This window comes from Ornithodoros turicata, chromosome 8 (assembly GCF_037126465.1).
Source record: "Ornithodoros turicata isolate Travis chromosome 8, ASM3712646v1, whole genome shotgun sequence".
Taxonomy (NCBI): Eukaryota; Metazoa; Arthropoda; class Arachnida; order Ixodida; family Argasidae; genus Ornithodoros; species Ornithodoros turicata.
In genome coordinates this window covers 37,796,561-37,823,735 of record NC_088208.1, presented here as the reverse complement: position 1 = coordinate 37,823,735, position 27,175 = coordinate 37,796,561, and the positions used below count along the sequence as shown (strand labels likewise).

Sequence of the window (27,175 nt, the reverse complement as noted above, 5' to 3'; positions counted from 1 at the left end):
CTTCTTTCCGTATTTGTTCCAATAACATAATAAAATAATTCCTTTTTTCTGGGACCAAATTTTCAGGAACACGGTGCGGGATACGAGATTTTGTACCATCTGTAAGAAAAAATGTGCCACTTGGAGACCGGTTGCAAACACATGATTTAACATCATTGATAATTATAAGCTCAGAAACCCAAAGACGCACAGCAAGAAATCGCGTGTAATGGGGTACAGTGTATTGCTCTCCAGCCCCAGTCACGATGTATATGTTGTTGTTTGATTGCCCTTGGGCAATGCCAAATGCCTTGTTTGTGAAATGTATTAAAATGCTATATCCCGGAAGAAGAACAGTTTCTGTTCGAAATATCGGCAGCTGTGTTCCTGAGATTCGATGTCTCAAACAGTACGTTATTGGATGTTTGCCAGCGCTGGCGAAACATCACGAAGTGTGGCTTGCTCGTTACGTGTAATTTATTTTCTCTTAGAACGAACAGAGACAGGACGAATAAAGCATTTCCTTACGTGTAAATTTACTCCCAATTATTATTACAGCAATTCCAGAAAAGGGGGTCTTGAACCCAAGAGCCAGCGTGTGCTGTTCCGGGTGTGTTGTTGGATCTCTAAGGTTGCCTTCTTTTTCAATTTTCCGGTCATTTCACCCTTCTTTGCAATGGCGGTGAGTCAGTGGCAACCTTGTGAGCCATATACCACAACAGCTTTTTTCAACCTTGAGCGACAGCGATTGGCCCTCCTTTCAGTCCCCCTCGAGTCACTAAGTCCCCCATCTCAACCGGATAATCAAGTCCGAAGGTTCAAACCGCGTCTGCCCTCAAAAAAGGTGGACGTCCTCAAAAATACTCCACCACGAACAAAAGCGGAGCTCCTATCACCTTCTTCGACATAACAAAGGAGCTGTCTTCCAGAAGCTCGTCCACCATGGTACTGCCCGTACTCATCGTCAAGGAAATACCAGCTCGCTTGCCTCCTGCTCCATTGATCATTTGTTTGCCCGCGGCCACTCGAGTCACTCAAGGTCAGCACGTGATTTTGAACAACGCGAGCTTCGGAAGGCGAGGGTGACAGGGTGACGGACACATCTTCAGCGCTACACAAGACGCGGGCAGTCATACGGGCGCGTGCTGCCGCTGGGGCGGAATATCGGTGACATGCGGATGGACTGTGTGGACCGCGCCGTCTCCTGGCTTTTCCGGGTGATCGGCGAGTGCATTGCCCGTTACGCGGGATATTTTGTCATCGTGCCTCTGCTCGTGGCAGCGTGCTTAACGACGGGGATTCAGCGAATGGTCTACGTCGACGACTCCGAGTATCTCTTCAGTCCCATGAACGGCAGATCTCATGGAGAACGTAAGGTCGTCGAAGCGCTCTTTCCACAGAACACGTCGAGGAACTTCGATATAGGAAGACAGACGAAGCCCGAAAAGTTTGGCCGGCTCATCGTAGTGACCAAAGATGGGAGTAATCTGCTTCGGCGCGAAATCTGGGACGAGATCATGTTGTTGGACAGCATCATCAAGAACATGACGGTGACATGGGACGACGATGTTTGGAAGTATGAGCAGATATGTGCGCGAGACGGGCCCCTGTGTTATCCGAATGACCTGCTCGATTTTTACCCCATCATCGATGAGATCGAGAACGGCAGCTTTAAGTTGGAGTATCCGTTGCGGATCGACAGGGCTAGGCAGAAGGTGTACTTTACTGGTGCTCTTATGGGTGGTATTGTGCACGATGGTAACGGGTACATCAAGTCTGCTAAAGCTATGGCTCTGTTCTACTTCCTCGATACGTCGAGCAGGAAGGCAAACTTGCGATCGCAGGCGTGGGAGTACGCCTTCCATGATCTTATGGAGACCCTCGAACTGGAACATCTGCGAATGGTCTGGTTCATGTCCCGGTCGCTGGACGACGAAATGGAGAGGAACACGACGGTTGTGACTCCGTTGTTCATCATTACCGTTGTGATCATGGTGCTGTTCACAGTGTTGACGTGTGTGACGTCGGACGCGGTGCGCAGCAAACCGTGGCTTGGGGTTCTGGGCTGCATCTCGGCCGCGGTGTCAGTGCTTGCAGGCTTTGGCCTTCTCATGTACCTGGGCTTGGAGTTCGTCGGTATGAACATGGCAGCACCGTTTCTCATGCTGGGTATGTTTTTTTCCTTTACGCATTGTAATGTTGTTCTTTCTACCTTCACTCTTGATGGGCCTGCAGGACGTCTCGTATGCTACAGTATTTTCTTCTGCTTTGTTTTTCGTGTCGCGATGCTTTACCTCAGACCTTTATCGTTAATTTTTGGAGCCATGTGAATATGAATTGTGCGAACCTATACCAGATCCGACACAAGTCTGCTTGTTTTCGCAATTTCGGAAACTATGTTTACTCCGATAATTTCTCGCCGTGAAGGTCGCACCTTCGCAACGCAACTTCAATATACACCTTATCCCGCTATCGTATTCTCCTCTAATTGCATAGTTTGACCGTTGCAATTTCGCCAATTGTTTGGCGCAGTTCCAATGACGTACTGTGGCGTCATGGATGGCCGCACACGGGGGGGGGGGGGATATATTTATTAGACGAAAATGAAAAAAAGAAAAACGGGGAAAGGTCAGCCAAACGGGACGTCGGCTTGCTATTCCAGAAATAAGAAATAATAATAAATAAATAAAAAGAAAAGATAAGAATTAAAGAAAGAAATAGGAAGGAATAAGAAAGAATATGCACAGGATATGCAGATGAAACCAGTTTACATCACATCAAGGTTGAGTGTGTATTTTTACTCTGCAGCCGGCTTTTGCTGTATGACTCATCGGTTTCTAATTATGGTGCAATGACCAAGTGGACATTGCCGTCTTGCATGATCTCGCCAATATGGTAAGGTAGAGTGTGACTACCAAACGCAGGCCAGCGCTGTGTTGACAGCGGGTATGCTAGTTGATGCGACTCTCGGTATGATGGGTCACGTCGCATGAATGTTCCCGTCAAATGTAACTCGCTATGGGGTACAGTGAGGGGTGACGCTAATATAACCATTTAAAAATAAAACGCCGAAAAATAAAGTCTTAAAAATCCAACTTCCAAACGCAACTTTTAAAAATAAATTATGTAAATACCAACGTGGTCAAAATAAGCTTTGCAGAATCGACGCGTCGAAATAAATCTTTCAAAATCCATGCTCTTCAATTGGTGGACAGCCGAAGCTTCCTACGTCCACGTCCGGAAATAGTGCACTCTTCAATCTTGGAATGAGCATTCACCTGAGAACGACAATTTGGCTCTACTGGAAGTGGGTTGCGTGCACATTCTCCGTGACTACGTACTTCCTATATTTGTATTTCTGCTATATAAATGAGAACAGTAAAGACGGGGACGGATTCGAAGTGTCAGCTAGCTTGAACCCAAGTGTATGTCGCTAGTCGTCCATGCCGCATGTGCATCCACGACTTCCGCGTGCCATGACTACGTAGGCAGCATATCCCCGAGTGTGGGGAGAAAACAAGGGAACGAACAAAGAAACGTACAACACAATGACCTTCCCATTGTTCCTCTAGCTCAACTCAGGAATGTGTGTTATTCTTGTATTCATGCGGGTCATCGTCTAACACTCAAAGCGACTAGATTTCCTCAGCTATTATTGGAAGAAACTTCATTAATTATGGATCAGATGTGAATAGAGAACGTCCATATTGTGGATTTCGTTGAACGTTTCGTTTTTGTTGCGCATAGACAAACGTACGGCAGGGTTCCCCGCTAGGCCTAACTATGATTTATTTTGAAAATGTGGATTTTAAGAGCGTGGATAAGATGGATTTTGACGGGTGGAATTTTAAGCGTGGGTTTTTCAATGTTTTGTTTCTAAGTGTTTATTTCAGCGTAGCACTTTCTCTTTTTTCCATGAAACTCGATATTTACACATATCAGGTCCACGCACTAAAAACGGTGGGAAAAAATATGTAGTTCCCGATCCAGGAGGTGCTGCATCTGCACGCGTATTGCAGTTTTTATATAAAAAAATGAAAAAAAAAAAGTTCATCAAGGCACTTTCTGCAGGACTTTATAGGTAACTTCACTTATCAGAGAAATGGTATAGCCCTGATAAAAAAAAAGTATATATTACGGGACCAAAAATTACACGGCACGTTCGTGCATGGATTTATAGGAAATATTAAATTTCTACTACCAGATTCTCACGGCTTTTATTCCCAGTGTTCTAGACCAGTCAGGTATTTTTGAACAGCTCACGTTGTCGCTTACGAGCTGGCCGACACGCGTTTTTGATTGTCTTTCTATTATCGATCGTATCACTGAGCAAATGTATTACATCTATTATGTTTACCCTGTCACGCGTATTATGCATTACGCAGCAATTCATGCGGGAATTGCATTGACTGGCAGTCGACGGATAATAATCGTCCGAACGGACACGCGCAGCAAACCGATGGAGATTCGCGTGTTCTTTTTTGCGCGCACCTTTCGCATGTCAATTTCGCCGACAGCGACTACATGGTCGGTTTCTTTCCTGTTTCCGCATATTGCTTGTCTTCACGAGAGCCAAGAGAAAACGCTTTGCGACTGATGACTTGCTTTCATTGCGGATGGCGGATTATTGTAGTGCGTGCATCCTGCACTCTTAAAAATGAACTTCACCGCATAGCACGCTCCTAGCCAACCATGATCTCGAACGATATCGTTATCTGTCCTGATTTGTTGAAAACGGGAGGCGTACGCCTGTTTTGTGACACTTATGCTGTTCATAATAGTCACAAAAAAGAGGCGTACGCCTCCCGTTTTCAACCAATCAGGGGGGTTAATTGCTTCATCGTCGTTACGGTCGTTACAAGCTAACGAGTGGCGGGAGATTCAAAAAGGCGGGCGGGAAATTTAAAAAGGTGGGCACGTGATAAAACACGTGCACGCCGCTCTTCGCGCGATACGTGAAGGCCGTGGTACACGTCACGCGCAATGTGTCACGTGCCCACCTTTTTGAATTTCCCGCCATTCGTTAGCCTGTAACGACCGTAACGACGATGAAGTGATTAAGCCCCCAGGGCAGATAACGATATCATTCGCGATGATGGTGGGCTAGGAGCGTGCTATGCGGTGAAGTTCATTTTTAAGAGTGCAGCCGTTAAGGTGCCTGTCGGTCGCTAAATTATAGACGTTGAAAGGAACCAAGCGTAAGAAACGCCAAATAAACTGCAAGAAATTCCGAAATAAACCATGCACCAGCTTGTCTGCACCATTTCGCTTTTGTCGGTAAGAAATGCTGCGGTACCGTCGGCCATGAGGTGCGGTCCCTTCTGTGCGTAACCGGAGTTTCGTGATGTGATTTAGTTCAACATGGTGGACCCGTGTCTTTTTGCTTTTCTTTTTTTTTTTCATAAACCCGAAAACCCTGCACGTCGTCTCGCAGGTATCGGCATGGACGACACCTTCGTTGTCCTGGCCTCCTGGCGCCGCACGGATCCCCGGAAGCCCGTCGTAGAACGGATGGGCGAAACGTACAAGGAAGCTGCCGTCTCCATCACTATCACCTCGCTCACAAACTTCATCTCCTTCTGCATCGGCGCTGCTACCCCATTCGCGTCGGTCAGGATCTTCTGCATCTACACTGCCGTAGCCGTGCTCTTCACCTACCTCTACCAGATCACTTTCTTTGGCGGATGCCTGGCTCTCTCGGGGTATGCTGAAGAGAAAAACCTCCACGGACTTCTGTGTGTTCCCGCAATGCCAAAGTCGCAAGCGAGTAAGTAAAAGTAATAAGGCGTTTTGACGGCGAACTGGCCGTCAGGAAATCATAGGTGCCATACACAGGATGTTTATTTTTATACTTTACAGAATTTTTGTTAAAAAGCTATGAGAGCAATACAGATGTCGTTTTGGATCTAAATTTTTTCCTTTTACAAATCAATCAATCAATTGTTTTTACAGTTGAGTTATGTGGTCGGGCGGACACTCTCTGGAAGAGAGTGTGTAACTAGAAGATGACTGATCACCTAGAATTCATTAACTAACTTTTTAATTGGGCAATTTTGGGCAAAAGCAAGGTGGCGGAACGGGAGACAATCGTTGTTGAAAGCCATTCAATCTTTGAAAAATCAAGCAAAGAGCGCTCGCCGTGAAATATCATCCGTCGCTGAATTTCGGTTTGCAAATGAGCCGAAAGCGAAAAAGCCCGCCTCAAGAGCGCATCATTTACGCCGACGGGGGGTTATCTGGTCAGCACATCGGCACCTACTCCAATCATCTCCATCTCACTTTTGCCCGAAATCCCCTAATAAAAGCGTTCATTAATGAATTTTATGTAATTAGTCATCTTCTAGTTGCATACTTTCTTCGAGAGAATGTTCGCCTGGCCGTATAACTCAACTGCAGAAACGATTGATTGATTGATTGATTTTAAAAGAAAAAAATGGAGATGTTAGTCTCAAGCCACTCGGGACTGGCTACTCCAGGACGACATCTATCCTGCTCTCATAGCTTTTTTTTTCATCAAAATTCTGTAAAGGATAAAAATAAACACACTGTATATTCTGCAGCATATATACGCTGGTGCATGTACCCTGCTTGTTTAGTGAAGCTTGTGAAGTTCAGTGATTGTTATAGAAAGAAAAGCGGGAAAAAAAATTTTTCAGTGGCGAAGACATCTGTTTCATGGATACCCACTGCCACAAAAGCAGGATCTTAGTTACGTTGCCACGTGCGTCTGCATCATCCATGGTCATCTCCATTTTATTTTTTTCCTTAAAATCAAATCGTGCAGTTGTCGAAAACGGTTTAATTTTGTGTTGGCGTGTACAAGCTGTAGTGGATATATTAAACGGTTTTATTAATTGCAGAAGATCGATCGTGGCTGTTCCGCTTGCTATGCACGGGAGGGAGAAACCCTGACGACCCGGACAACCCAATGGACAACAAAGAGCACGCCATGATGACCTTCTTCCGAGACACCTGGGGAGGAATGTTGAGCCACCAGCCAATCAAGGCTCTCGTCATCCTTTTCTTCCTACTGTATCTAGCCATTGCACTCTGGGGTTGCACGCAGGTACGTACTGCAATCTAATTTCAGTGCCCTACGAAATAGCCGTGTGCTCGAGTGCTGAGCAGTCTGAGCTAAAGTTCCGCTATCTTCATACAGTCCCATATAGCGCGCGTCACGCAAGACTGGCCAGAATTTTTATTAAAAAATGCTATGAGAGCAGCATAGATGTCGTTTTTGCACTTGAGTTCTACGACCATGCGGACGTCCTCTGGAAGGGAGTATGTAACTACCAGATGAGTAATTACCTGAAATACATTAAATACGTTTTTAATTAGGGAATTTCGTGCAAAAGCCAGATGTCAGATTGAGAGATTACATCCTCGTTGAACATCATTCCACGTTTAAAAAATCCTGAAACACGCACGTGCACTAAAATATCCATCCGAAAATTTTGGTATGCAAATGAGCCGAAACCGAAAAAGCGCTCCTGATGAGCGCATCAGAGTCACTAAATAGGGAGTAGAGTAGCGACACTGAGCCACGGCGGCGAGCGAGCCCGCCATCTTGAGTCGGGTGCGGCTGCGTCGCCTAGCAACGGGACGCCAATCTCCCCCTTCTCCGGTGTAGAACAACGCGCAGTCGAGCCAGCTCGCAACCCAGGAAACCGGTTTTGCACGGAGGTGACTCAACATGGAAGGCGGGTTCTTGGAAGGAGAAACCACGTGACACGATCGGCCCAATCGCGCACATCGAACGGCGGCTCCGGCGCGGAAAAGGAATGCCATACTCTGTACACCTATTTAGTGACTCTAGAGCGCATCACCCACGCCTCGATCACTCCTGAGCGATCGAGGGGCCGTGGTCGAGGCATGCGGAAAGCGAGCGCTGGATCAACTCTGCTCAGCATGGCTGGAGGGAGAATGTCAGCGGTCCATTGGTGGGTAGACAGGGGAGTCACGAGGCGTCGAAGAACGGAACGACAATCCCCTCTCAGCAGCGCAATACGCGTCCGTCTTCGAGACGAGAGAACTGCGTCTGCGGCGCTGGCCCGTTCATTCTCTTCGACACCGCAATGGGTTGGAACCCATTGGAGAACCAGCCTGTGCCCTGCTGCGTAGACAAGGTTGTAAACCATTAGGCGATGTAACTTTAACTGTAACACGGCTGTAACTTTAACAGTAACACGGCTGTAACTTTAACAGTAACAACTGTGTTGTAAGCAATACAACTTTAGTGCATATTGCTTGTGTATCATTTCGGGCATACAGAGCTGAAGGAGCACCAGGTGCCACGCAGTCTAAAAAATGCTTTCCGCTCTATCAGGTGAGAGAAGGACTGGAACGCCACAAGCTCGTTTTGGACACATCCTATGCTCGTGACTTCTTCGACCTGGAAGAGACGTACTTCCTCGAGTTTCCTCTTCGCATTCACGTAGTCATGAACAGAACAATGGAATATTGGAAACCTGATGTGTATGAGAAACTGGTCCACATCATCGAAGACTTTGAGAGAAGTCCCTTCATCCAGAATAGCGTGCTCACTGAATGTTGGTTTCGGGAGTTCCACAAGCAAACTAAGCAAGAACCACTCCAGAGGTACTTTGCGCAGTTTGATTTGACAGACCAACATGACTATATTAGGGGTCTACGATTCATGCTCAGGTGAGTAGTTGTTTCTTACAAACACTTAGTACGAGGGAACTTCTTTGCCGCCTTGTGACTGAGTGGCAAAATGTGAGTTTCGTAAGCCGTTAGTTCCAATGGTAATGGTAGTGGTGTATTACACGTAAGGTCTGTCTGCCTGTATGTGTGGCGACATGTTGCACGTGTCGCAGTGTATAGGACTGCGGATAATTGCGATCATCTGGGGTTCTTTTTCGTGCCGAATAGCACAAAAGGTTTTGATGTACGCAGTTTTTCCCCAGAAGAAAAAAAGAAGAAAACACCACCGCGCGCGTCCACTTTCGATTCGTCCCGCGGGTGTAACGAGGAGGAGAAGGACGATGCGCACGTGACCGATGACGGCATATTGTCAGGGCGTTCCCGTTCAGTGGTCAGTCGGGGTCAGCGCCTGTTTTTTTCTTTGTGTCTTGAGGCCTTTCTCCTTTTAAAGCCGGTAGACCTGTTCCCTCGGGGGGGATTCGGGATTGAAAGGGCGAACGTGCGCATAGAGGATTTCATTGTCCCACGGGAGTTTCCCTGGGAACAATGCTTCTTCAGAGCTCTGAACAACTGTCTAGCAGACGACAGCTGTGTAGCAGACGACATTTCTCTGAACCAGTCAGCGGGCGCTGACAGTTTGACGTCAGCGCAAGGTCAGAAGATGGTACTGCTCTCCACCACTGTGCGCACGGTCGCTTTTTGCGGCGCACTTTAAATTCCATTTCCGCGATTATTTTGACTCTGTGGGGTGAATTACTTCTCATTGTGCATTGCTACTTTAACTGTCCTCACTGCCACTGGGACACTGAAAGTGAGAGTAACGGAAACAAATAATAAATTATCAGTTCCTTCCCGTCACCCAGCTCAATTTTTATCTTGCAGATTCGCTCCGTTTTCCACGTTCGAGAAGGACATCAAGTTCAACGCCAACTTCACAGCCATCGAAGCCTCTCGGTGCCTTATTCAAGCAACCAACATCACGGACGCTAACTTGGAGAAGGACATGGTGTTGGACCTGAGACGCATCGCGGACAGCTACCCCGATCAGAAGATCACGGTCTTCCACACCCTGTTTGTCTTCTTCGACCAGTTCATCCTTGTCCGCGGAATTTCAATCCAATCCGTCGGAGTTGCCGCCGCCGTCATGATGGTCATCGCTCTCGTCTTCATCCCGAGTGTGCCGTGTGCACTTTGGGTTGCCTTCTCCATATGTTCCATCGAAATCGGCGTCATCGGCTACATGACTCTGTGGGGCGTCAACCTAGACTCCATCTCTATGGTTAACCTTATCATGTGCATAGGTTTCTCCGTGGATTACTCTGCACATATCTCGTACGCTTATCTATCGTCAGATGGCCTAACCGCTAACGATAAGATGAAGTGCGCTCTCCATTCTCTTGGCATGCCTATCTTCCAGGGCAGTATATCTACCATCTTGGGTATTATTGTGCTAGCTTTCGCGCCTTCTTATATCTTCCTCACTTTCTTCAAGACCGTTTTCCTCGTCATCCTGTTTGGAGCACTGCATGGCATCCTGCTCCTCCCTGTGTTGCTCTCTCTTTCCAGTTCCATGTGTAGTAGCCAGAAGAAAGTTAAACTGACTCATCCATTTTTCATCTCCTAACCCCATCTGACAACTCCCCTGGCTTCGTGTTCTGCTACCCCAGGCTGGCGAGGAGGTGTGAAAATAGAGGAAGAGGAGGCATGTGTACATATATACCCACAAACTTGCCTATATGAAGCGGGATTTGCATTGAACTCTGGGATAGCAGCACTATGATGTCAAGAGAATCGAAACCTAGACAATATGCAATGGTACCGCCAAGAAGAGTTGTGGCGGCATGTGGGAGTGCATTATGTATATAGACACATTGTCGTGAATCTGCAGGATTTAGGATTTCGTGCTCATGAGCTTGCATATCATGCGCAGTGTCCAACAGTAGTGGGTGCATTTTCTTCTGCTTACAGTAAGACAAGAGTGTTTATTGTTACAAGAAGAAAGTGCAATGAGCACTGTAGGGCAGTACGTTTGTTGCAAAGGTTATGTACGATAAATAGTTGCAATATTTAAGTTGTACACATGTATAGTGCATTGCATACACGTTTACATTGCTCAGCCTCATAATGAAACGCCCCGCGCTATAAAGGCGCATTCTAGTCCTTTTAGCATGTTAGCGAGATAGCTGACCTCCTTCTTCCCTCAATTAAATGCGTTATTAGAAGCAGCACATCCTGGTATGACTACACGGGAGCAAGTACCTCTTTCATGATACCATGTGATAGTGAGAACACGATCGTTGGTACAGCCTCATCCTGGTGAAAACGTAATTGGGGTAACATTTTATGTGAAACGCCTTGTGCACTCGTCATAGACCGGCTGGGGTGTGCCCATGCATATAAAACTCCATGCCCGCGAGATTTTTGGTGTCATACGCAACTAATGACACCTTCTCGTGATTGCTGTTCCTTGTGCTTCTAGCTATTCTGATCGATTGTTACAGTAAATCCAGTGCTCGCTTGCCAACATACGCACATGTGTGTGAATAACCATATTGGAAAACAGGAAATGCAGGCGGAAGCACATACAAGATGGAGTAGAAATGCATTATTTGGGGAGCAGCTATGTTCCAGCTACACATCATTCATAAGAGTGGGGTTGCATGCCACTACTCTCTGTAAATAAATAATAAATAATTGCCCACTGTTATGTTGAGTTACCATTTGATTAGGGAATGATTTAGCCGCTGTGTTGACTTCTGTCGGAGGAAAACAGCGCAGCTGCCTGTAAGGATTCTAACCACCAACCACCCAGTCACAGGGTTGAGATCCCCCTTTGTGTATCTTGTGGAATAATTCTCACTTCGAAGTTGCGAAAATTCTACATATATGGTAATGCGGGGCTAAATGGGGCAAATCGGCTCAAGCTGAGCAAAACCAAAACCACAAATGAAACGACCGCGCTATTTCGTAGAATTCCCACCGGGAACGCTGCGGGGCATAACCCACGTGATCCTCATACCTAGATGGCGATGGTTTCGGTTTTGCTTAGCTTGGTCCGATTTGCCCCGCATTACCCTACGGCAGTGGTTTCCAAACTGTGGGTCGCGACCTCCAGGGGGGGGGGGGGTCGCGAAGCGGCCACAAATTAGAAAATAAAAATTCCACGCCACGTCCGCTATTCTGCGTTACCAGGAAGTCCGGGGGTTTCTCATCAATGCGCTTGCATGCGGGGTAAGCAGCGCTTTCGATGCATCACACAGAATCGCTTTCACGCCTGCTCTCACTTGCGCACAAGCGCTAAAATCTACGTCGTGAGGTCCACTCAGTCCCACTCGTGATCCCACCAAAGGTCACAGCGTCTGCGTCTATCGCGGCATACACGGCCTTCAACCACGCAGTAGCGCCTTCTCAAATTAGAGTGGATTCTAAAAACCTAGCAGTAGTTAGCAGATCAGGGCGCCGTATTTGCTCAGGACGTGTTTGTGGTTCCAGAGTTTTGCGTGCATTCATCTAATAATGTGGTAAAATCTAATAATGGGACGATTTCTGAACGCGGTCAAATGAAAATCATCGTTGGAGTGCGAAAGCACAAGCGCTCCTGCCGTCACGCAAGACTTTTTGGCCCAGAGAACTCTCTCTGAATGTAGCTCCTATAAAATTAAAATGTCAGTGTATAGTTTTGGCTAACGTTCATGCGCCGAGATCGGAAGACGCCCGGCATCGCGACGAGGAAAACGGGACGGGAGGGGTCGTCTATATTATTATGGGCCGGGAGGCGGCGAAGTTTGGGAACCACTAGCCTGCAGGAATAAAGGTTTGTTCTCTCTGTTACACAATTTACAGAAGTCTACGCTGGAATGTATAGAAATGCATCACAAAAAGTTCCAATTACTGAAGGTAACTATATCCCACGATAGGTTCTGTTAGCAGCATGTTTGCAACACTGCTTCTCGCGAGTTCAGTAACTAAACTACACTCTTAAAAATGAGGTGGTGGTGGTGATAGGGCTTGCCGTTGTCGGCCTCACGTATGTGGGCAACGTCACGACTCGCGCCCTGGGGGAATGTGCGTCCTGGGCCGACTTCTAAGGGAACTGTGCCGACATATGTCTCTTAAAAATGAACTTCACCACGTAGCACGCTCCTGGCCAACCATCATCCCGAATGATAACTTCCTCGACCCTGATTTGTTGAAAACGGGAGGCGGATCGTTTTCAGCAAATCTAGGGCGAGAACGTTGTCATTCGGGACGATGGTTGGTTAGGAGCGTGGCTATAGTCGTGACGATGCCCACTCGAGTGCGGCCAACAACGGCAAGCTACCTCGACCCCCCCCCCCCCCCTCATTTTTAAGAGTGTAGTTTAGTTACCACCACCACCACCATCATCATTTTTAAGAGTATACTTGCTGTGATACGCTTGGCAACCATTCTACGAACGTTGCGCAAACAAGGTTTTCATAATTTTATTTTTGGCGTTGTTCACTTAAACTTGTCCATTACTTTACGTCACTTAAACTATGCACATTATAGCACTTTGGTAGTCTGCGAAGAACACCGGGTAGTTAGTTGTGGACCCTGAGTTAAAATATAAGCTCGAAATTTTAATAACGACAGATGATCACAGAAAGCGTATGTTGTTCAAATCATTGGCTGCTGTTTACACATTCCGTATTAAAATGTGTAATGAAATCATCTTCAGCCGACTTGACGACCTGAGCCAACACCACCTAGATAAAGAAAGCCTGCTTACTCATCGACGTGACGTAATAACTAAGAGTCAGCCAATCAGGATCGTGAATGATTTCCTCAATCTCTCAATGCAGCCGACGCGTACGACTCCCAGCACGTTTCCGGTTGTCTCCCGCGTGGCGGCGCGGCGGTCACTGGTCACTCTGCAGTCTGCACACGGCCTTCCCGCTTTTTACCCACCACAGCAAAATATAGCCTTGAACCAGTCTTCTTGTGATAGGTGATAGCACCAATAGCACAACGAGCGAGCAAGAGGCCCAACACACATTGGCTGCACGAAGTCAACATGACTCAGCGACTCAGCCACTCAACAGTGAGGGAACGCAAAGCGGTTGCGATGAGACGAAGCCGTGGCCATGAGGTGTAAACGGTCCCAAACGAGTGTACTGCTTGAAACGAATGCGCGTCTGTCGGAGTTTGCACTGGACTTACGCCGAGTTTGCGGATAAGTTTCTGATGAATATCGAGTTTAGACATGTTTGTCACGTTCGCGACAGGCTGTGGTTTGGGACTGACCTGGTGCCCGCACGCGCGAAACCGATCGAACTGTTGCGCGTGGACGATGCTATACAGCTATCGCTGTCACTTCTTCGCACATGGATGCGAAAAGGTGTGATTTTTTTTCCTCTCTCCAGCGATATACTTTTGAAGGTTATACTACATAGGAGAAGTGGCCTTGCAAGCAATAAGTGTCAGGTATAACTCATGAAGGATTGCCAAGGACAGTACTTTTCAAAAGCGTTCTTTGAATTACATTTTATTTTAAAAACATATATTTACAGAAATGTAACACACTTGCACTGTGTATTGTACACTCAGATATCACCCCACAAAAACACATAATCAAAAACCACAGACTTGGGTGACAAAGGCTCATGAAAGAAAAAAACAAAACAAATTGAGTGACTTAGTGAATACATGCTCTGTAAGCCAGTCTTCAAGTCAAGGCCCAGAACATGATTACGGGATTGCTGAGGGTGTTCACAAAGGTAAAGTGGGACTTGTACAACTTGCAAAACCTAAACGGGCAGCACAGTGTGTATACATATGTACACGAGTATTATGGGATACATCGACATCTCCTCGTAGGTCAACTAAAGGAGATGTGTGTAGTGAATGATAAGGATGCCTGCATTACTCTACACTGAAAATACATAGTTATGGTTCATTCCCTAAGGTACGGCAGTGCCGACAGAAAGTTTTGTAATGCGTACGGTTTTAGAGGCATTATACATCTGCCTGCAGTAATGTCACAGCCAGATGAGTTTTCATAGTTGCAGTGCTAATTTTCTGTGCATCTTTTATATCCCCTCTGCTGTAGAATTTGGAATGTAGTTTACATCGATGAATAAGCCGTCCCTTACATTCATCCGGCATAGATTGGGCCAAAGTGTTTTAACCCCTTTAAAAAAATGAAATATTTTCATCAACAGTATGTTCACTCTTCGAATATGTGGCGGTGCACATAAAGCTGGTCGATACAACTAATTGCTACAGAGGTTATGAATAAGAACGATCATGTTAAGAAAAATCATGCCAAATTGAATGCGTTCACTGCTTTCGTAGTACGTTCTAAAGTGCGGGAGTAGAGAGGAGTACTCTGTAGTATTACATGTTTGAATTGAGTATTGAAAACGTAGTATTTGTATATAAGTTCCTCAAAAGACAATGAAAGCCAACGAATGAACAATCACACTATTTTAGCTGCTGTCAGGTGTAGCAACTACACAGATCGCTGTATATCCTCACGTGCATTCCAGACGAAGTAGTTTGTATCACATAAGTTATTGATTGCAGCACCATGTGAAGTATAACACGACCATGTGTGTTTTGTGCATTGCAACGTGAATGCACAAAAATGTGAGAGGAACTCTCTCCTTGAAAGTACAACGGGAGCATTATGGTCGGCACGCGCGGCGACTTTTAGGAAAGATTTCCGTGGTGACATACATCACAGAGAACCTTATTTTACTTTATTATATATCAAAATACAGGTACCTAGATAGGGAACTCAAAAGTGGTACTTTTTCCAATGCTCGAAGGTGGCGTTTTTCTTGATAACTACCGTTACAAAAGCAGAAGTTTAATTTATCTTCCAGTGTGGCCTCTGCAACCCACGAAGCACTTGAAAAAAATGCCATATTTGAATCCTAAACTAGGACTCTCGGGTGAGCTAAGGACACTTTCAGTCATTCCCAGAAATAACACTTAATTTTTTTTTACAACATCATCCGTATAATTCACACTCAACAACTGCCATTCAACTCGCAGCCACACGGGGCCACTTAAGTCCACTCATTTCCAGGGCGAGGTCCTTCGAAGGAACACTAGATACAGTCTCGGAACTCTTGGGTACCCATCTAGCCACTCACTATTCAACCACTGAATTCCTGCCGTAGCACCTTTAGTCCTATCTGTACAACAGAAATCCATCCAGTGCGTAGTAGTAGACTAGCCCTTCGCCTTCTGTCTCACGAGGGAACGCTGTACTGCTTCGTCAACCGCATAGGTGCTGGTGCCTTCATGTCGTTCGAACTATGCCTTCTGTGAAGACATCTTTCTTCAGGGTTCACTGTGGGAGGCCAGCAGTGAGGAGATAGCCTCGATGGCACCACATCACCACTCTCATCACCTTCGTCCACTTGGTACCCTGGGTTGTCCCGGTCACCCTTCAGCGTCGCCCCGTACGACGTCATGTTACGCAGGAGCTCGCTGCTGCTGTCATTCGCCGGGAGACTGCCCGGCGGTTGCCAGACCACACTGTCTGTGGTCGGTTCGCCGCTCAGCTTGCGTTTGACGTCTTTACTGAGTTGGCCGTACGAGTCCGCCGTCAGTATGACCGGGGGAGGTGTCTTGCAGCCGTTGGGATGGGGCGGGATGAAGAACGGGTGGGTCAGTATCGCTTTCTTCTGCTTGCGGCAGAAGGATTCGGAAAGAGAAAGCAGGACAGGAAGGAGCAGGATGCCATGCAGGGCACCAAACAGGATGACTAGAAAGACTGTCTTGAAGAAGGTCAGGAAGATGTAAGAAGGTGCAAAGGCCAGGATAATGATGCCCAATATGGTGGACAGACTTCCCTGGAAGATAGGCATGCCCAGAGAATGCAGAGCACACTTCATCTTATCATTAGCAGTTAAGCCATCGGACGATAAGTAAGCGTACGAGATGTGTGCAGAGTAATCTACAGAGAAACCTATGCACATGATGAGGTTAATCATAGATATGGAGTCCAGGTTGACATTCCATAGGGTCATGTAGCCGATAACACCTATTTCAATAGAGCAGATGGAGAAGGCGACCCAAAGAGCGCAAGACACACTCGGGATGAAGATAAGAGCAATGATCATCATAACAGCAGCAGCCACTCCAATGGACTGAATTGAGGTTTCGCGAACCAGGATGAATTGGTCGAAGAAGACAAACAGAGTGTGGAAGACTGTGATCTTCTGATCGGGGTAGGTGTCTGCGATGCGTCTCAAGTCCAACACCATGTCCTTCTCCAAGTTAGCGTCCGTGATGTTGGTCGCTTGTATGATGCACCTGGAGGCCTCGATGGCTGTGAAGTTGGCGTTGAATTTGATGTCCTTCTCGAAAGTGGAAAATGGAGCAAACCTGCAAAACGAAAAGTACTCTTAGTGGTTGCTCGAGGGAAGGAACTTATAGTTCCTTCTGGCTGCAAGTTGCCTGAACATTGAACAGCTGAAATGTTGCCCTGAATTTGGTAGCCTGCGTGCTGTGCCATTGGCTACAGCCGTGGTGTCAGAAAGTAAGGCACTTACTGACGAGATAGTCTGACCCAGCAGCATAGCCAGAGAAATATTTCAGATGGGGTTCTATGGGGACTTTACATGGGGGAGGAGGATTCCCCTTCCTTCCCCTCTTTCAAATGCATTTTCAAAGGTACGATTTTGGGGGGTTTGAACCCCTTAAACACCCCATGGCCATGCCACTGGTCTGACCCAAAGACAGACAGGAGTACAATTGCCATGAAAGATGGACTTGGCACCAGAACATAAAGTGCCAAAATGTTGCAACGGTGTGATGTTCACTGTAGTACACTGCAATCCCAGATAATTCTGACTGTCAGTCAGATCCCATCAAAGTCGTGTGTTTCAATGACAGGTGCACAACGGTTTACTGGAACAAGATTGCCCAGCCGCACGCTGCTGCTGTGTTAGGGACACACTTGCTTATGATGTGTAATTTTACTTGTTACTAATAAGGCCATTACTTATAAAGGCAATAGCTCTTGCAGAGGAAAAAGGAACAAAGTACGAATCATCATCATCAGTGGTGTGCACACATGTGGAACGCCGAGCTTACAAAGCAAGCCTCAGTACTTTAAGAGGATCGAGACCTTCCTGTTGACAAACACAGCAAACAAATCAAAGGCGCTGAGTCGCAGCTGAGGAAATGACTGCAAGTGTGTATAATAGACTTATTTCTGCACTGAGATGTTTTCATGGTTGCCTGAATAAATATTTTGAATAATCCTCTTACATTTCTGGCATCGCATGGCTGGGAACATACAGCAAGGCCTAGCGAGCCATGATATGCCTGCGAAGCAGCTAGTATTCGATGCCAACACATCAACCTCTCATTCAGAGCAACTCACTGTAGTTCGAACTCCACTTTATCCAAACCAGTCTTCGATCCCCTTCGAATTTCAATGAACATGTCACTGATTTCTGCTACAACCTTTAAAATTTCAGCTTAATGAACTGTCTATGGCAGCAGCACTGACAGCCATGAAAACGTCCCAGAGCTTACGGATGGAGCTCATCTCGTAATGTTTAGAAAGCGTTTGTTCTCTCCTATAGGTACCCACCTGAGCATGAATCGTAAGCCCTGAATATAGTCATGCTGATCTGTCAGGTCAAACTGTGCGAAGTAGCCCTTGAGTGGTCCTTGCTTGGCCTGCTTGTGGAACTCGCGGAACCAGCATTCAGTGAGTGCGCTGTTCTGGACGAAGGAACTGTTCTCAAAATCTTCGATGATATGGACCAGTTTATTGTAGACTTCTGGATCCCAATAGTCCATGGTCTTGTTCATGACTACGTGAATGCGAAGGGGAAACTGACGGAAGTACATGTCGTCTGTGTTGAAGAAGTCTCGTGCATAAGATGTGTCCATAGCGAGCTTGTAGCGTTCCAGTCCTTCTTTGACCTGGTTGGGACAAAAATACCAGTTAGCAGCTGCTTCTACACCAAATGACATTGAAGCGATGTGCTACAAGATAACATGCTCTGAATTAGCCATCGTTGTCAGAGCTAAATGGACTGTTGTTGTGGGTAAGACCATGCAATTCAGCTTACTTTTACCACTGGACACTTCCTTGTCAGGATTATATAGAACCTGATTTCACCTGAGCATGGCGCCTACCACCTTGCAGGCGCTTCTGTACATTTGCCGTGTACTTGAAATATGGCGATTTACTCAGTCAACTCTCATGGAACATATCTCTCAGAGCAGAGATTTACGTAAGATTTTAATTTCACGTCCGAGAAGAAACACCATGGTGAAGTGCATAAATATAGAAATTCAGTGCACAAGGGTCTACAGTCCAAGACAAGGCAAAAGCATACAAGTTGCCTGGGGGCTTGAAAGACACTCTCACTTCCTCTATTCCCTCTGTTGTTAGTGTTTGCCTACATTGTCTCCCTCTGCAGAACTATGTGGGATGGCTGCGGGGGGACCTGCAGGATACCCTGTGATTTCCCCTGGAGGCATAGCTAGCTATTAAGCTATGGAAGACGGTGATGTGTACCTGTGTGCAACCCCAGAGTCCAATGCCGAGATACACAAGGAACAAAAGGATGACAAGGGCCTTGGTTGGGGGGTAGCTGAGCATTCCTCCCCAGGTGTCCCGGAAGAAGGTCATCATGGCGTGCTCCTTGTTGTCCATCGGGTTGTCTGGGTCGTCAGGGTTGGTCCCTCCAGTGCATAGCAGACGGAACAGCCACGATCGTCCTTCTGCAAGCACCATTTAGAACCGTTAGCGTATTCGCAGTACAAAATGGACATCAATATCTCTATTTCAAAAGGGGCGAGCACATAACACAGCAGGCAACGTGTCTGTGTTGTCTGCTGTGTTTTGTGCTCTCCCCTTTTGGAATATGGATCCATACAAACCTGCTCCTGTATCAACTCTCAGTACATCAATATCTACTCTAAAACACCTTTCTGTGACTTTGGCATGTGGTACTGTAGTAGACAGACTGCCTTGAAGATGGTGCTGCTGCTTAGTGGCTAGTTTTTCTTTTGTATAGCAGCACAGCTTTCGGAGCTGCAGAGATCTGCTAGAAGCTCTGTGGCATACATTATATTTTTACTGTTATAAGTACAGCTTGGGACAAAAGTTCACGGAACACGGCATTGGTGCATTTCTTCATCAGAGCCGTCCCCTGCCAGCTACCTGGAAGAAATCGAATAAGAAACGGTTGACTGGCTATTCTATCAGTCTCTCAGTATGTGTGTCCTATCTTGTTTGCTGCTGGGATGTCACTCCAATGGAGAAATGCGACACCATGGTGTTCCGTAAACTTTTGTCCCAAGCTATACAATAGCAACCGCCATCATTTTGGTCCATCTCGATCAATGTACTATCTGGTGGGATCTGGGGTTTTAATGTTATCAAGTGGGAGGGATATCCTGACGTCGATTTTGTGATATATCAAGTCTTTCTGTCTTGTCTTCCCACAGGGGCATGGTACACCATGCAGAAGTGATCTCCAGAATGCCTCAAATTACTTACTTGCTTGGGACTTTGGCATTGTGGGAAAACATAGAAGCCCATGGAGGTTCTTCTCTTCAGCGTAGCCAGACAGCGCCATGCATCCTCCAAAGAAAGTTATCTGGTAGAGGTAGGTGAAGAGCACGGCTACGGCAGTGTAGATGCAGAAGATCTTCACCGACGGAAATGGAGTAATAGCTCCGATGCAGAAGGAGATGAAGTTTGTGAGCGAGGTGATGGTGATGGAGACGGCAGCTTCCCTGTACGTTTCGCCCATCCGTTCCACGACGGGTTTCCGGGGGTCCGTTCGCCTCCAGGCGGCCAGGAGGACGAAGGTGTCATCCATGCCAATACCTAGAAGGTAATGAGATGACAAAAAGGGGTTATATTATTGTCGTCTTTGTTGCTGGAAGAGTGGAAACATAAAAGAAATTTGAGCAGAAATTATGTCTTAGTATGAACACATTTAGGGCTCAACAAGGCATGATCGCTACTGGAACGTGCCGCAGTCCGATGACAACCGCGCTTTTAGCCGCCGTACCAATGCTAACTAGCCACGTGTTAGCACGCAGGCAGCCAGTCAAACGTGTTATCTGCGTGAAACTGTTTGCGTTTATTCGCTGGAGCTATACAACAGAGCTTTAGCGAATCCGGGAACTCTGTGCCTCTATATCTGTAGCTCCATCAGGCAACGCCTCCATATGTGACAAAGGAAAGAGATATCCCCCACAACTTGCACCAATGCTTACTCTATTGTTGACCACCGTGCATACAGCATTACGAGTGATTTTATTTCACTCTTGTAATTACAGGATGTTCTTATGTGTACTCAGGTCCTGAGTACCACAACTCTGTGCTCCAGAAATGGCAACCTTGGTCAATGGATAACGAGTCCTGGACAGATGTTGGAACTACGGTCGTGGTACGGGATCGGTTACTGTCTTCTTCCCGGGGTGGGGGTCCAATTTTCGGAGATGGGGGATCGCCGTGACGTCAGACCCCCTCATCGCTTCGCACACCTGGCCGAAATGAAAGGCGAGCCCGTGGCACGCGGCACCTGGAACAAGGCGGCAAGGCTGCGCCTCCGCTCCAAAATGGCGGAGTGAAAAGGACGGGGAGAATACAAAGCAGTACCTCTGCACCGAAATGGCGGCACTGGCCTTCGCGCCACCCGTCGTGTGACGTCAAATGACGCTCTTTAAAACAGGCTCCTCATAATGGCCAAACTCTCCCAATAAACGGCTCTGGAATGCACCGGCAGCGACACCAATCCAAACCACTTCGCCAGCACATTCAAGCTATACCGAAACTGCCGCGGTGTGTCGCAACGAGCGCACTCGCCCACCCCTCTGAACAAGTGAACGAGCCCGCTTCCGCTCGCTCGCCGATAGGGTGTCGTCGGTGTCGTGCAGAAGATAGTCCGCTATAGTTTCCCTAGCTGAAGCTGGTCCGAAGAAAAAGTACGGGACCTGTACACATATCTTTTTGTGCAAGGTTTTGAATTGCGTTATTTGTGTGCATTACTCAACGGAGAGTTCCGACAATACAGAGACGTTTAGCGAAGGTAATGGAGAAAATGTAATTCGAAGACTAAACAGAAAAAGCACAGCCCTCATCGTAACGATCTTACTGGTAGTAGAACAGAAAGCCGCGTGCTACTATGTAAAAACCTGCTCTACGCAAGCAATACTCGCGCGTGTTTTTGTATACCACGTGCGAAAGGACGAGATAACCTCAACTGGCCACTTATAGCCTTTCAAAGCGCACTGGAAAAACAAATTTCCTGGCTACGCTTTCTTCCACCTGACAGTTTTTCCCCGCCGCCTCCCAGGCGCGTTCTTATCAGTAGCGCAAAGTGCTCATTAATTACAAAGGCACGCATTTAACACCTCGAGCTATGTATGACCTTGGTGCGGCACAGGTGGTCATCACAGCCGTAACGACAGAGAAATTTGTCTTCGAAATCTCACAGAACGCTCTCGAAACAACTTGCATTCGAGAGTGCTAAGCGGAAACCGGATGAACAGGTCATGTGATTGACAGAACGTGCTTCACCTCAGTTCGTTCCACCACCGAACCGATGCAAAATCGTGCAGATGGACAGAGCATGGTCTCGAGAGGTCCCCTTCGAACACGGTAGCGGGAATACATGGGTGGGTGTCCTTTGATCGTATCGGATGTAGCCTTCGACAGCGTTCTTTTGTGACGATGACGAGATCGAAATCGATGCGTCCTTGCAGAACTCGCCGGCTAGCCACGGTCGTCACAGAGGTTCATTGCAATCAAGGGCCTTCGCACCATTCCGTGTCAAGGGTCCCCGACAATGTACAGACGATTGCCTACGACCGCCACAAACAACAAACACGTACTGAGAAGGCTTCCGTGTTGGGAGTCTGGGAATCCAAGATGCAGGACGCGATGTTCTCAGGTGGAGTGCATCTTATTGGTGCATTCCGGAATGGGAGTCGCTGTAAAGGTGCGCTGGTCAAATGCATGATGTGGAATTGGAGAAGGGTGGCCGTGCCGTCGTTTGCGCCGATACAGGTCAGCAGCGCGCAAGCAGTTCTCGCCTGGTCACATGATCAGTGCCTTCCGGTTATCACGTTAAATCTAGATTCATTCTCGATCAAGATAATCTTCACCCGCTGAATATGAACCCGATGACGTGTCGGAAGTTTCGCTACTTGATTTTTTTTATCTAGATTTGCTACTTGTCTTATTCGTTATCAGAACAGGGTACCTACCAATTAGCAGCCATGAAAAATTCCCCGACTTTTCCAGGTTTTCACTGACTATTGCAAGCCCTGACCAAAACACAGGGGAACATGGTGCCTACTGCTACGTGTTGATACAGATCCTTCATAAAACATATATTTTATTAAGTATTAGTAAGGGTACATTCTTTCTTCATTATGAGTACCCTACTTTCCTGCCTCTGAGCTTGTCGTATTGGCGAACTGCTACATCCAGCAACGTTGCTGCGGCAGTTCCGTTCAACCACTGATCGGCACTCGGAATTCGCTGCACATAGTCAAGGCACTTATCTGCGATTTTCTTGACTTTTCCAGTCGCATCGAAATTCCCTGACAATTCCCGGTTTTCCAAGTTGGTAGACACCCTGCAGAAGAACTTACCTACGCTTTTTATCGAGCTCTATAGCCGAAGGACCTACTTATTAGTTCCACATATGGAACGCAATAGATGCACAATCAAGTTAAGGGATCCACACCAGCACTTTTCAACTACGGAGGGGGTGGTAGCAGCTTGGTGGCATGGTGAATCCACAGACCGACTATACCATGACTCTTTCGCTATACAGGGTGTGAATTTTTATTCGTTACATAATTTTTATTTAAAAAAAACACTAGCAGAGCAAAATAGATGCCGTTTTTGCAGTTGAGTTCTACGGCCAGGCTGACATCCTCTCGAAGAAAGTATGCAACTACGAGATGACTACTTACGTGAAACATTCACTAATGAACTCTTTAATTAGGGGATTTCGTGCAAAAGCGGGGGATCAGAATGAGAGACCGTGCTAGTTGAAAGCCATTCCACGATTAAAAAATCGTGAAACACGCACGTGCGTGAAGATATCCACCCTGGAATTTTGATATTCCGAAACCAAAACCGAAACCGCGGCGACCTGGCACGCAGGGGGTACAGCCCTCATTTGACGTCAGAGGGTCACGTGATTTGGAGCGATGGAGATGATTGGAGTAGGTGCCGACCTGCGGACTAGATAAGCCTCTGTCGGCGAGGCTGATGCGCTTGTCAGGCGCGCTTTTTCAGTTTCGGCTCATTTGCATATAAAAAATTCTGGGGTAGATACGCACGTACGTGTTTCAGGATTTTTTAAACGTGGAATGGCTCTCAACTAGGACGGTCTCTCATTCTGATCTCCCGCTTTTGCACAAAATCCCCTAATTAAAGAGTTCATGGATGAATTTTTACGTAAGCAGTCATCTTGTAGTTGCACACTTTCTTCGAGAGGATGTCAGCCTGACCGTAGAACTCAACTGCAAAAACGGCATCTATTTTGCTCTGCTGGTTTTTTAAATAAAAATTCTGTAACGAATCAAAATAAACACCCCGTATAAAATGGCGAACTGAGTTTCATGCCCGCCATTTTGGTAATAGTTTCAGCAATTAACTGCCTAATAATACGCTCATTGTTGAATACAAGGCGCACAAAGACATTAAACCGTACATTTCATTAGCGCGGAGGAAGTTACGTCAAACAAACAGAGGGAAGAACGAGAAGTGCAAACTTTCCTGCGTAACGGCGTTTCGTATGTTTTTTTTTTTTTTGCGTTATTTCTTTCTTCCGACCTCAAATGGCAGCGGAGGAGTCATGCCTCAGTGGATGACATACTTTTCCTTCCAATCTGTTTTTCCCCCGTTTCCGCACTTGGTGGCCGAAAGATTTCGACGGAATCGCACGTCAAGGCATCGGCATGCTGCGGCTTACACGTCGCCAGATCGTCGAGCTGTGTACGCCTCGATGTGGATCTCGATTATTCCCGTCAGCTTCGCATGAATCTGTCAGCGTATGCTGCGCGTTTCTTTGAGTTAGAGTATGCTTTGGTACAGCTCCCGTCAACCTTAATAATAACACTTGAAAAAAAAAAAAAACTGCCTCATTTCCAAGCGTGATAACAGCCACCCTAGGGCCACTGGGGCAATGTTAAGTAAACAAAATATTTGCGTTAAACTAACACAATAATTTTGTTCAATGAAGATTTCCTCATGACCCCAAGGGTTGCTATAATAGCGCTCGGGAACGAGACCATATTTTTTCCAGTGTTATTATTAAGGTTGACGAGAGGTGTACATTCGCTTTAAGCAGACAGTTGTGGGTGACAAAACACTGTAATTGCGTGGGATGACATTTCGAGCGACAGGTTAATACTTTTCGTGACTGCCCTTTAAAAATGGAGTCACTTAATACCTGATCGTATTTCTTAGTCACCACGACATTGAACTCGTGTTGACAAAAGTAAAGTGTTATTTACCCCTGTGTAAACATACGGAGCAGTGGACCTGGGTACCTAAATCCCCTTCGGTGTGCTCCTTGATCAACTTATCTCGCCCTGCTCCTCTCTGTAACTCTTTGTCAAACCGAAACTTACGTTGAACCTACAAACAACAACTCGATTTTGATTAAGGGGCTGTTGGGCTGTTTGGACTATTGGGCTGTTTCAGTACCATGGTGGGTACTTTCCCCCTACTGCCCAATACGGCACCCTCTAGAGGGGCGGCGTCAGTGAATAAGCCCTGATTGAACAAGATACACACAAAAAAACTACAACGAATGAAGCGCGTCTCAAAACAATTCTAATCAGCAGAGCCTAATGAAGTAGAGTGTCCTATAAGTGTCTGTAGTTCATCATGCCCCGCTCGAAAGCTCGTTGAAATTGTTTTGTGATGGTTCTTTGTAGCTGTATGTCCTTTAAAAAAAGACATTGGGCTGAACTTAGCTATATATTTTTTTTTCTGACGATGAGCAGGATACCGATAATAATGTTACGGTATACCTTCCCCAAGATACACGCGGGACGTTACGCGATACGCGTGTGTCATAATTTCGGCCATTTTTCGCGAGCAGCATAACGGAACGCGGAAGTGTTGTCTTTATATTTACATGCTTCCATTTTTTTCCTTCCGCACAATTTCCGGACTTGGCCGAGGAAGAAAACCATCGCACGCATGCACATGGTTGCCATTCCACGACGCACAACTCTTTCCTTTTCGACGCAGTACTGCAGTTTCTGCAAAATCGTGCTTTCTAGTCACCCCTTCGCGGCTATTATAACGATATTTATAAATGATATTTTTTAATTAATATTTATAAATTTTTTTAAAAATAATGTTTAAAAAATTCCGTGGCAGCGCCGCGAAGCAACTGCGGCAACGAGTGGCGTACAGACGTGAACAGATGGAACAGTAGGAAGCAGTGAGAGACGGGGGGAATTAGTATGCACCCAGGGCCGACTTCAGGGGGAACTGTGCCGACATTTGTCTGCGAAAACACGGGGAAACATCAGACAGCACAGTCGGTGTGGGGATTCCAACCCGCGTCACCTCCCGCTAGTGGCGTGGAAGGCAATCATCCTAACCGTTGCGCCACACGAGCTGGTAAACGATAATAATTACTGTTACAGTTACCTTTGTGTTGCAGTGAACGTGAATCTGAGGATATGTTCTGGTGCGCTTCGAAAATGAGGGTTCGTATAACGAAAAAAAAGAAAAATGAGGCACCGTTGTTCCACATTGTTCCACGAGATAACACCTAAGGGTGCAGAAGTCTTGGGACTGTTGCATACAGACTAGGGTTCCGTGTTTTCGGGTTTTATAATTTTTCAAATTCGGGAGGGAAAAATCGTGTGCTATTTACACACGAGAATTCGGGGAGAAATCGAGCGCTATGATCTCTGTTTCATATGTTACCGGGGAATTTTTGGGTAAAACGAAAGGCATATGAAGAAAGCCACTGCTGTGACGTTGGGACGAGAAGCAAGAATCATTATATTTCCGCTCGGAACTGGGATAGTGAATGACGGCGGTATTCAAACACTTGCCCGAGCTTCCCAAAAGCTCATATTTGACTCCTATAGGAGGGGATCATAAACGGAGGACAAATAGTTTGTCACAAATAGCTCGCTTTGCTGATATTATGATTCGCTTTACCCCACGGTTTGCCGAGAACGACAAGTTGAAGGACCGCGAGGATTTCGGGTAGATATCGGGTTTTACCCGAGTTCTTGAAAATTTGTTCGTGGGTAATTATCGTGACAAATCGGGTTTGACTCGAAAACGAAGTATACCCTATGCATACTCAAATGGTTCCACTGAAATGCTCTTGGCCCATGTGAGGCACAAGCGGAAAAATCTGCAGCTTTTCCTAACAGGAAACGAAGAAGGATTCTGCGCAAGAATGGCAAGCAGAAGCACCATTTGTATTGTTTTTCCTCTTCTTTTGAGTTTCGGGCTGGCCATTGTTTACGATGTCTCTTTCGAGAACCTTTGTATATCCCCGGACATCGGCTGGCA

The 27,175-nt window shown here is 46.6% G+C and overlaps 2 protein-coding genes across 2 annotated transcripts in view; one reads left to right on the top strand and one right to left on the bottom strand.

Annotated features, from left to right (window-relative positions):
• Nucleotides 1-1,110: 1,110 nt before the first annotated feature.
• On the top strand, nt 1,111-11,350 carry LOC135367230 (patched domain-containing protein 3-like). Its single transcript, XM_064600391.1, has 5 exons — nt 1,111-2,148; nt 5,414-5,746; nt 6,840-7,045; nt 8,306-8,643; nt 9,526-11,350. Exons 1-5 carry the CDS (start codon nt 1,152-1,154, stop codon nt 10,265-10,267), a joined length of 2,616 nt encoding a protein of 871 aa, XP_064456461.1. The 5' UTR covers nt 1,111-1,151; the 3' UTR covers nt 10,268-11,350.
• Nucleotides 11,351-15,343: 3,993 nt separating this feature from the next.
• Nucleotides 15,344-27,175, bottom strand: part of LOC135367229 (patched domain-containing protein 3-like) — a 38,020-nt gene continuing 26,188 nt past the window's right edge. The window contains exons 2-5 of the mRNA XM_064600390.1: nt 20,147-20,479; nt 19,160-19,365; nt 18,221-18,558; nt 15,344-17,004 (exon numbers count right to left, since the gene is read on the bottom strand). Of these exons, the coding sequence (XP_064456460.1) occupies nt 15,864-17,004; nt 18,221-18,558; nt 19,160-19,365; nt 20,147-20,479 (2,018 nt within the window). The 3' untranslated portion in view covers nt 15,344-15,863. The remainder of the gene's footprint in view (nt 17,005-18,220; nt 18,559-19,159; nt 19,366-20,146; nt 20,480-27,175) is intronic.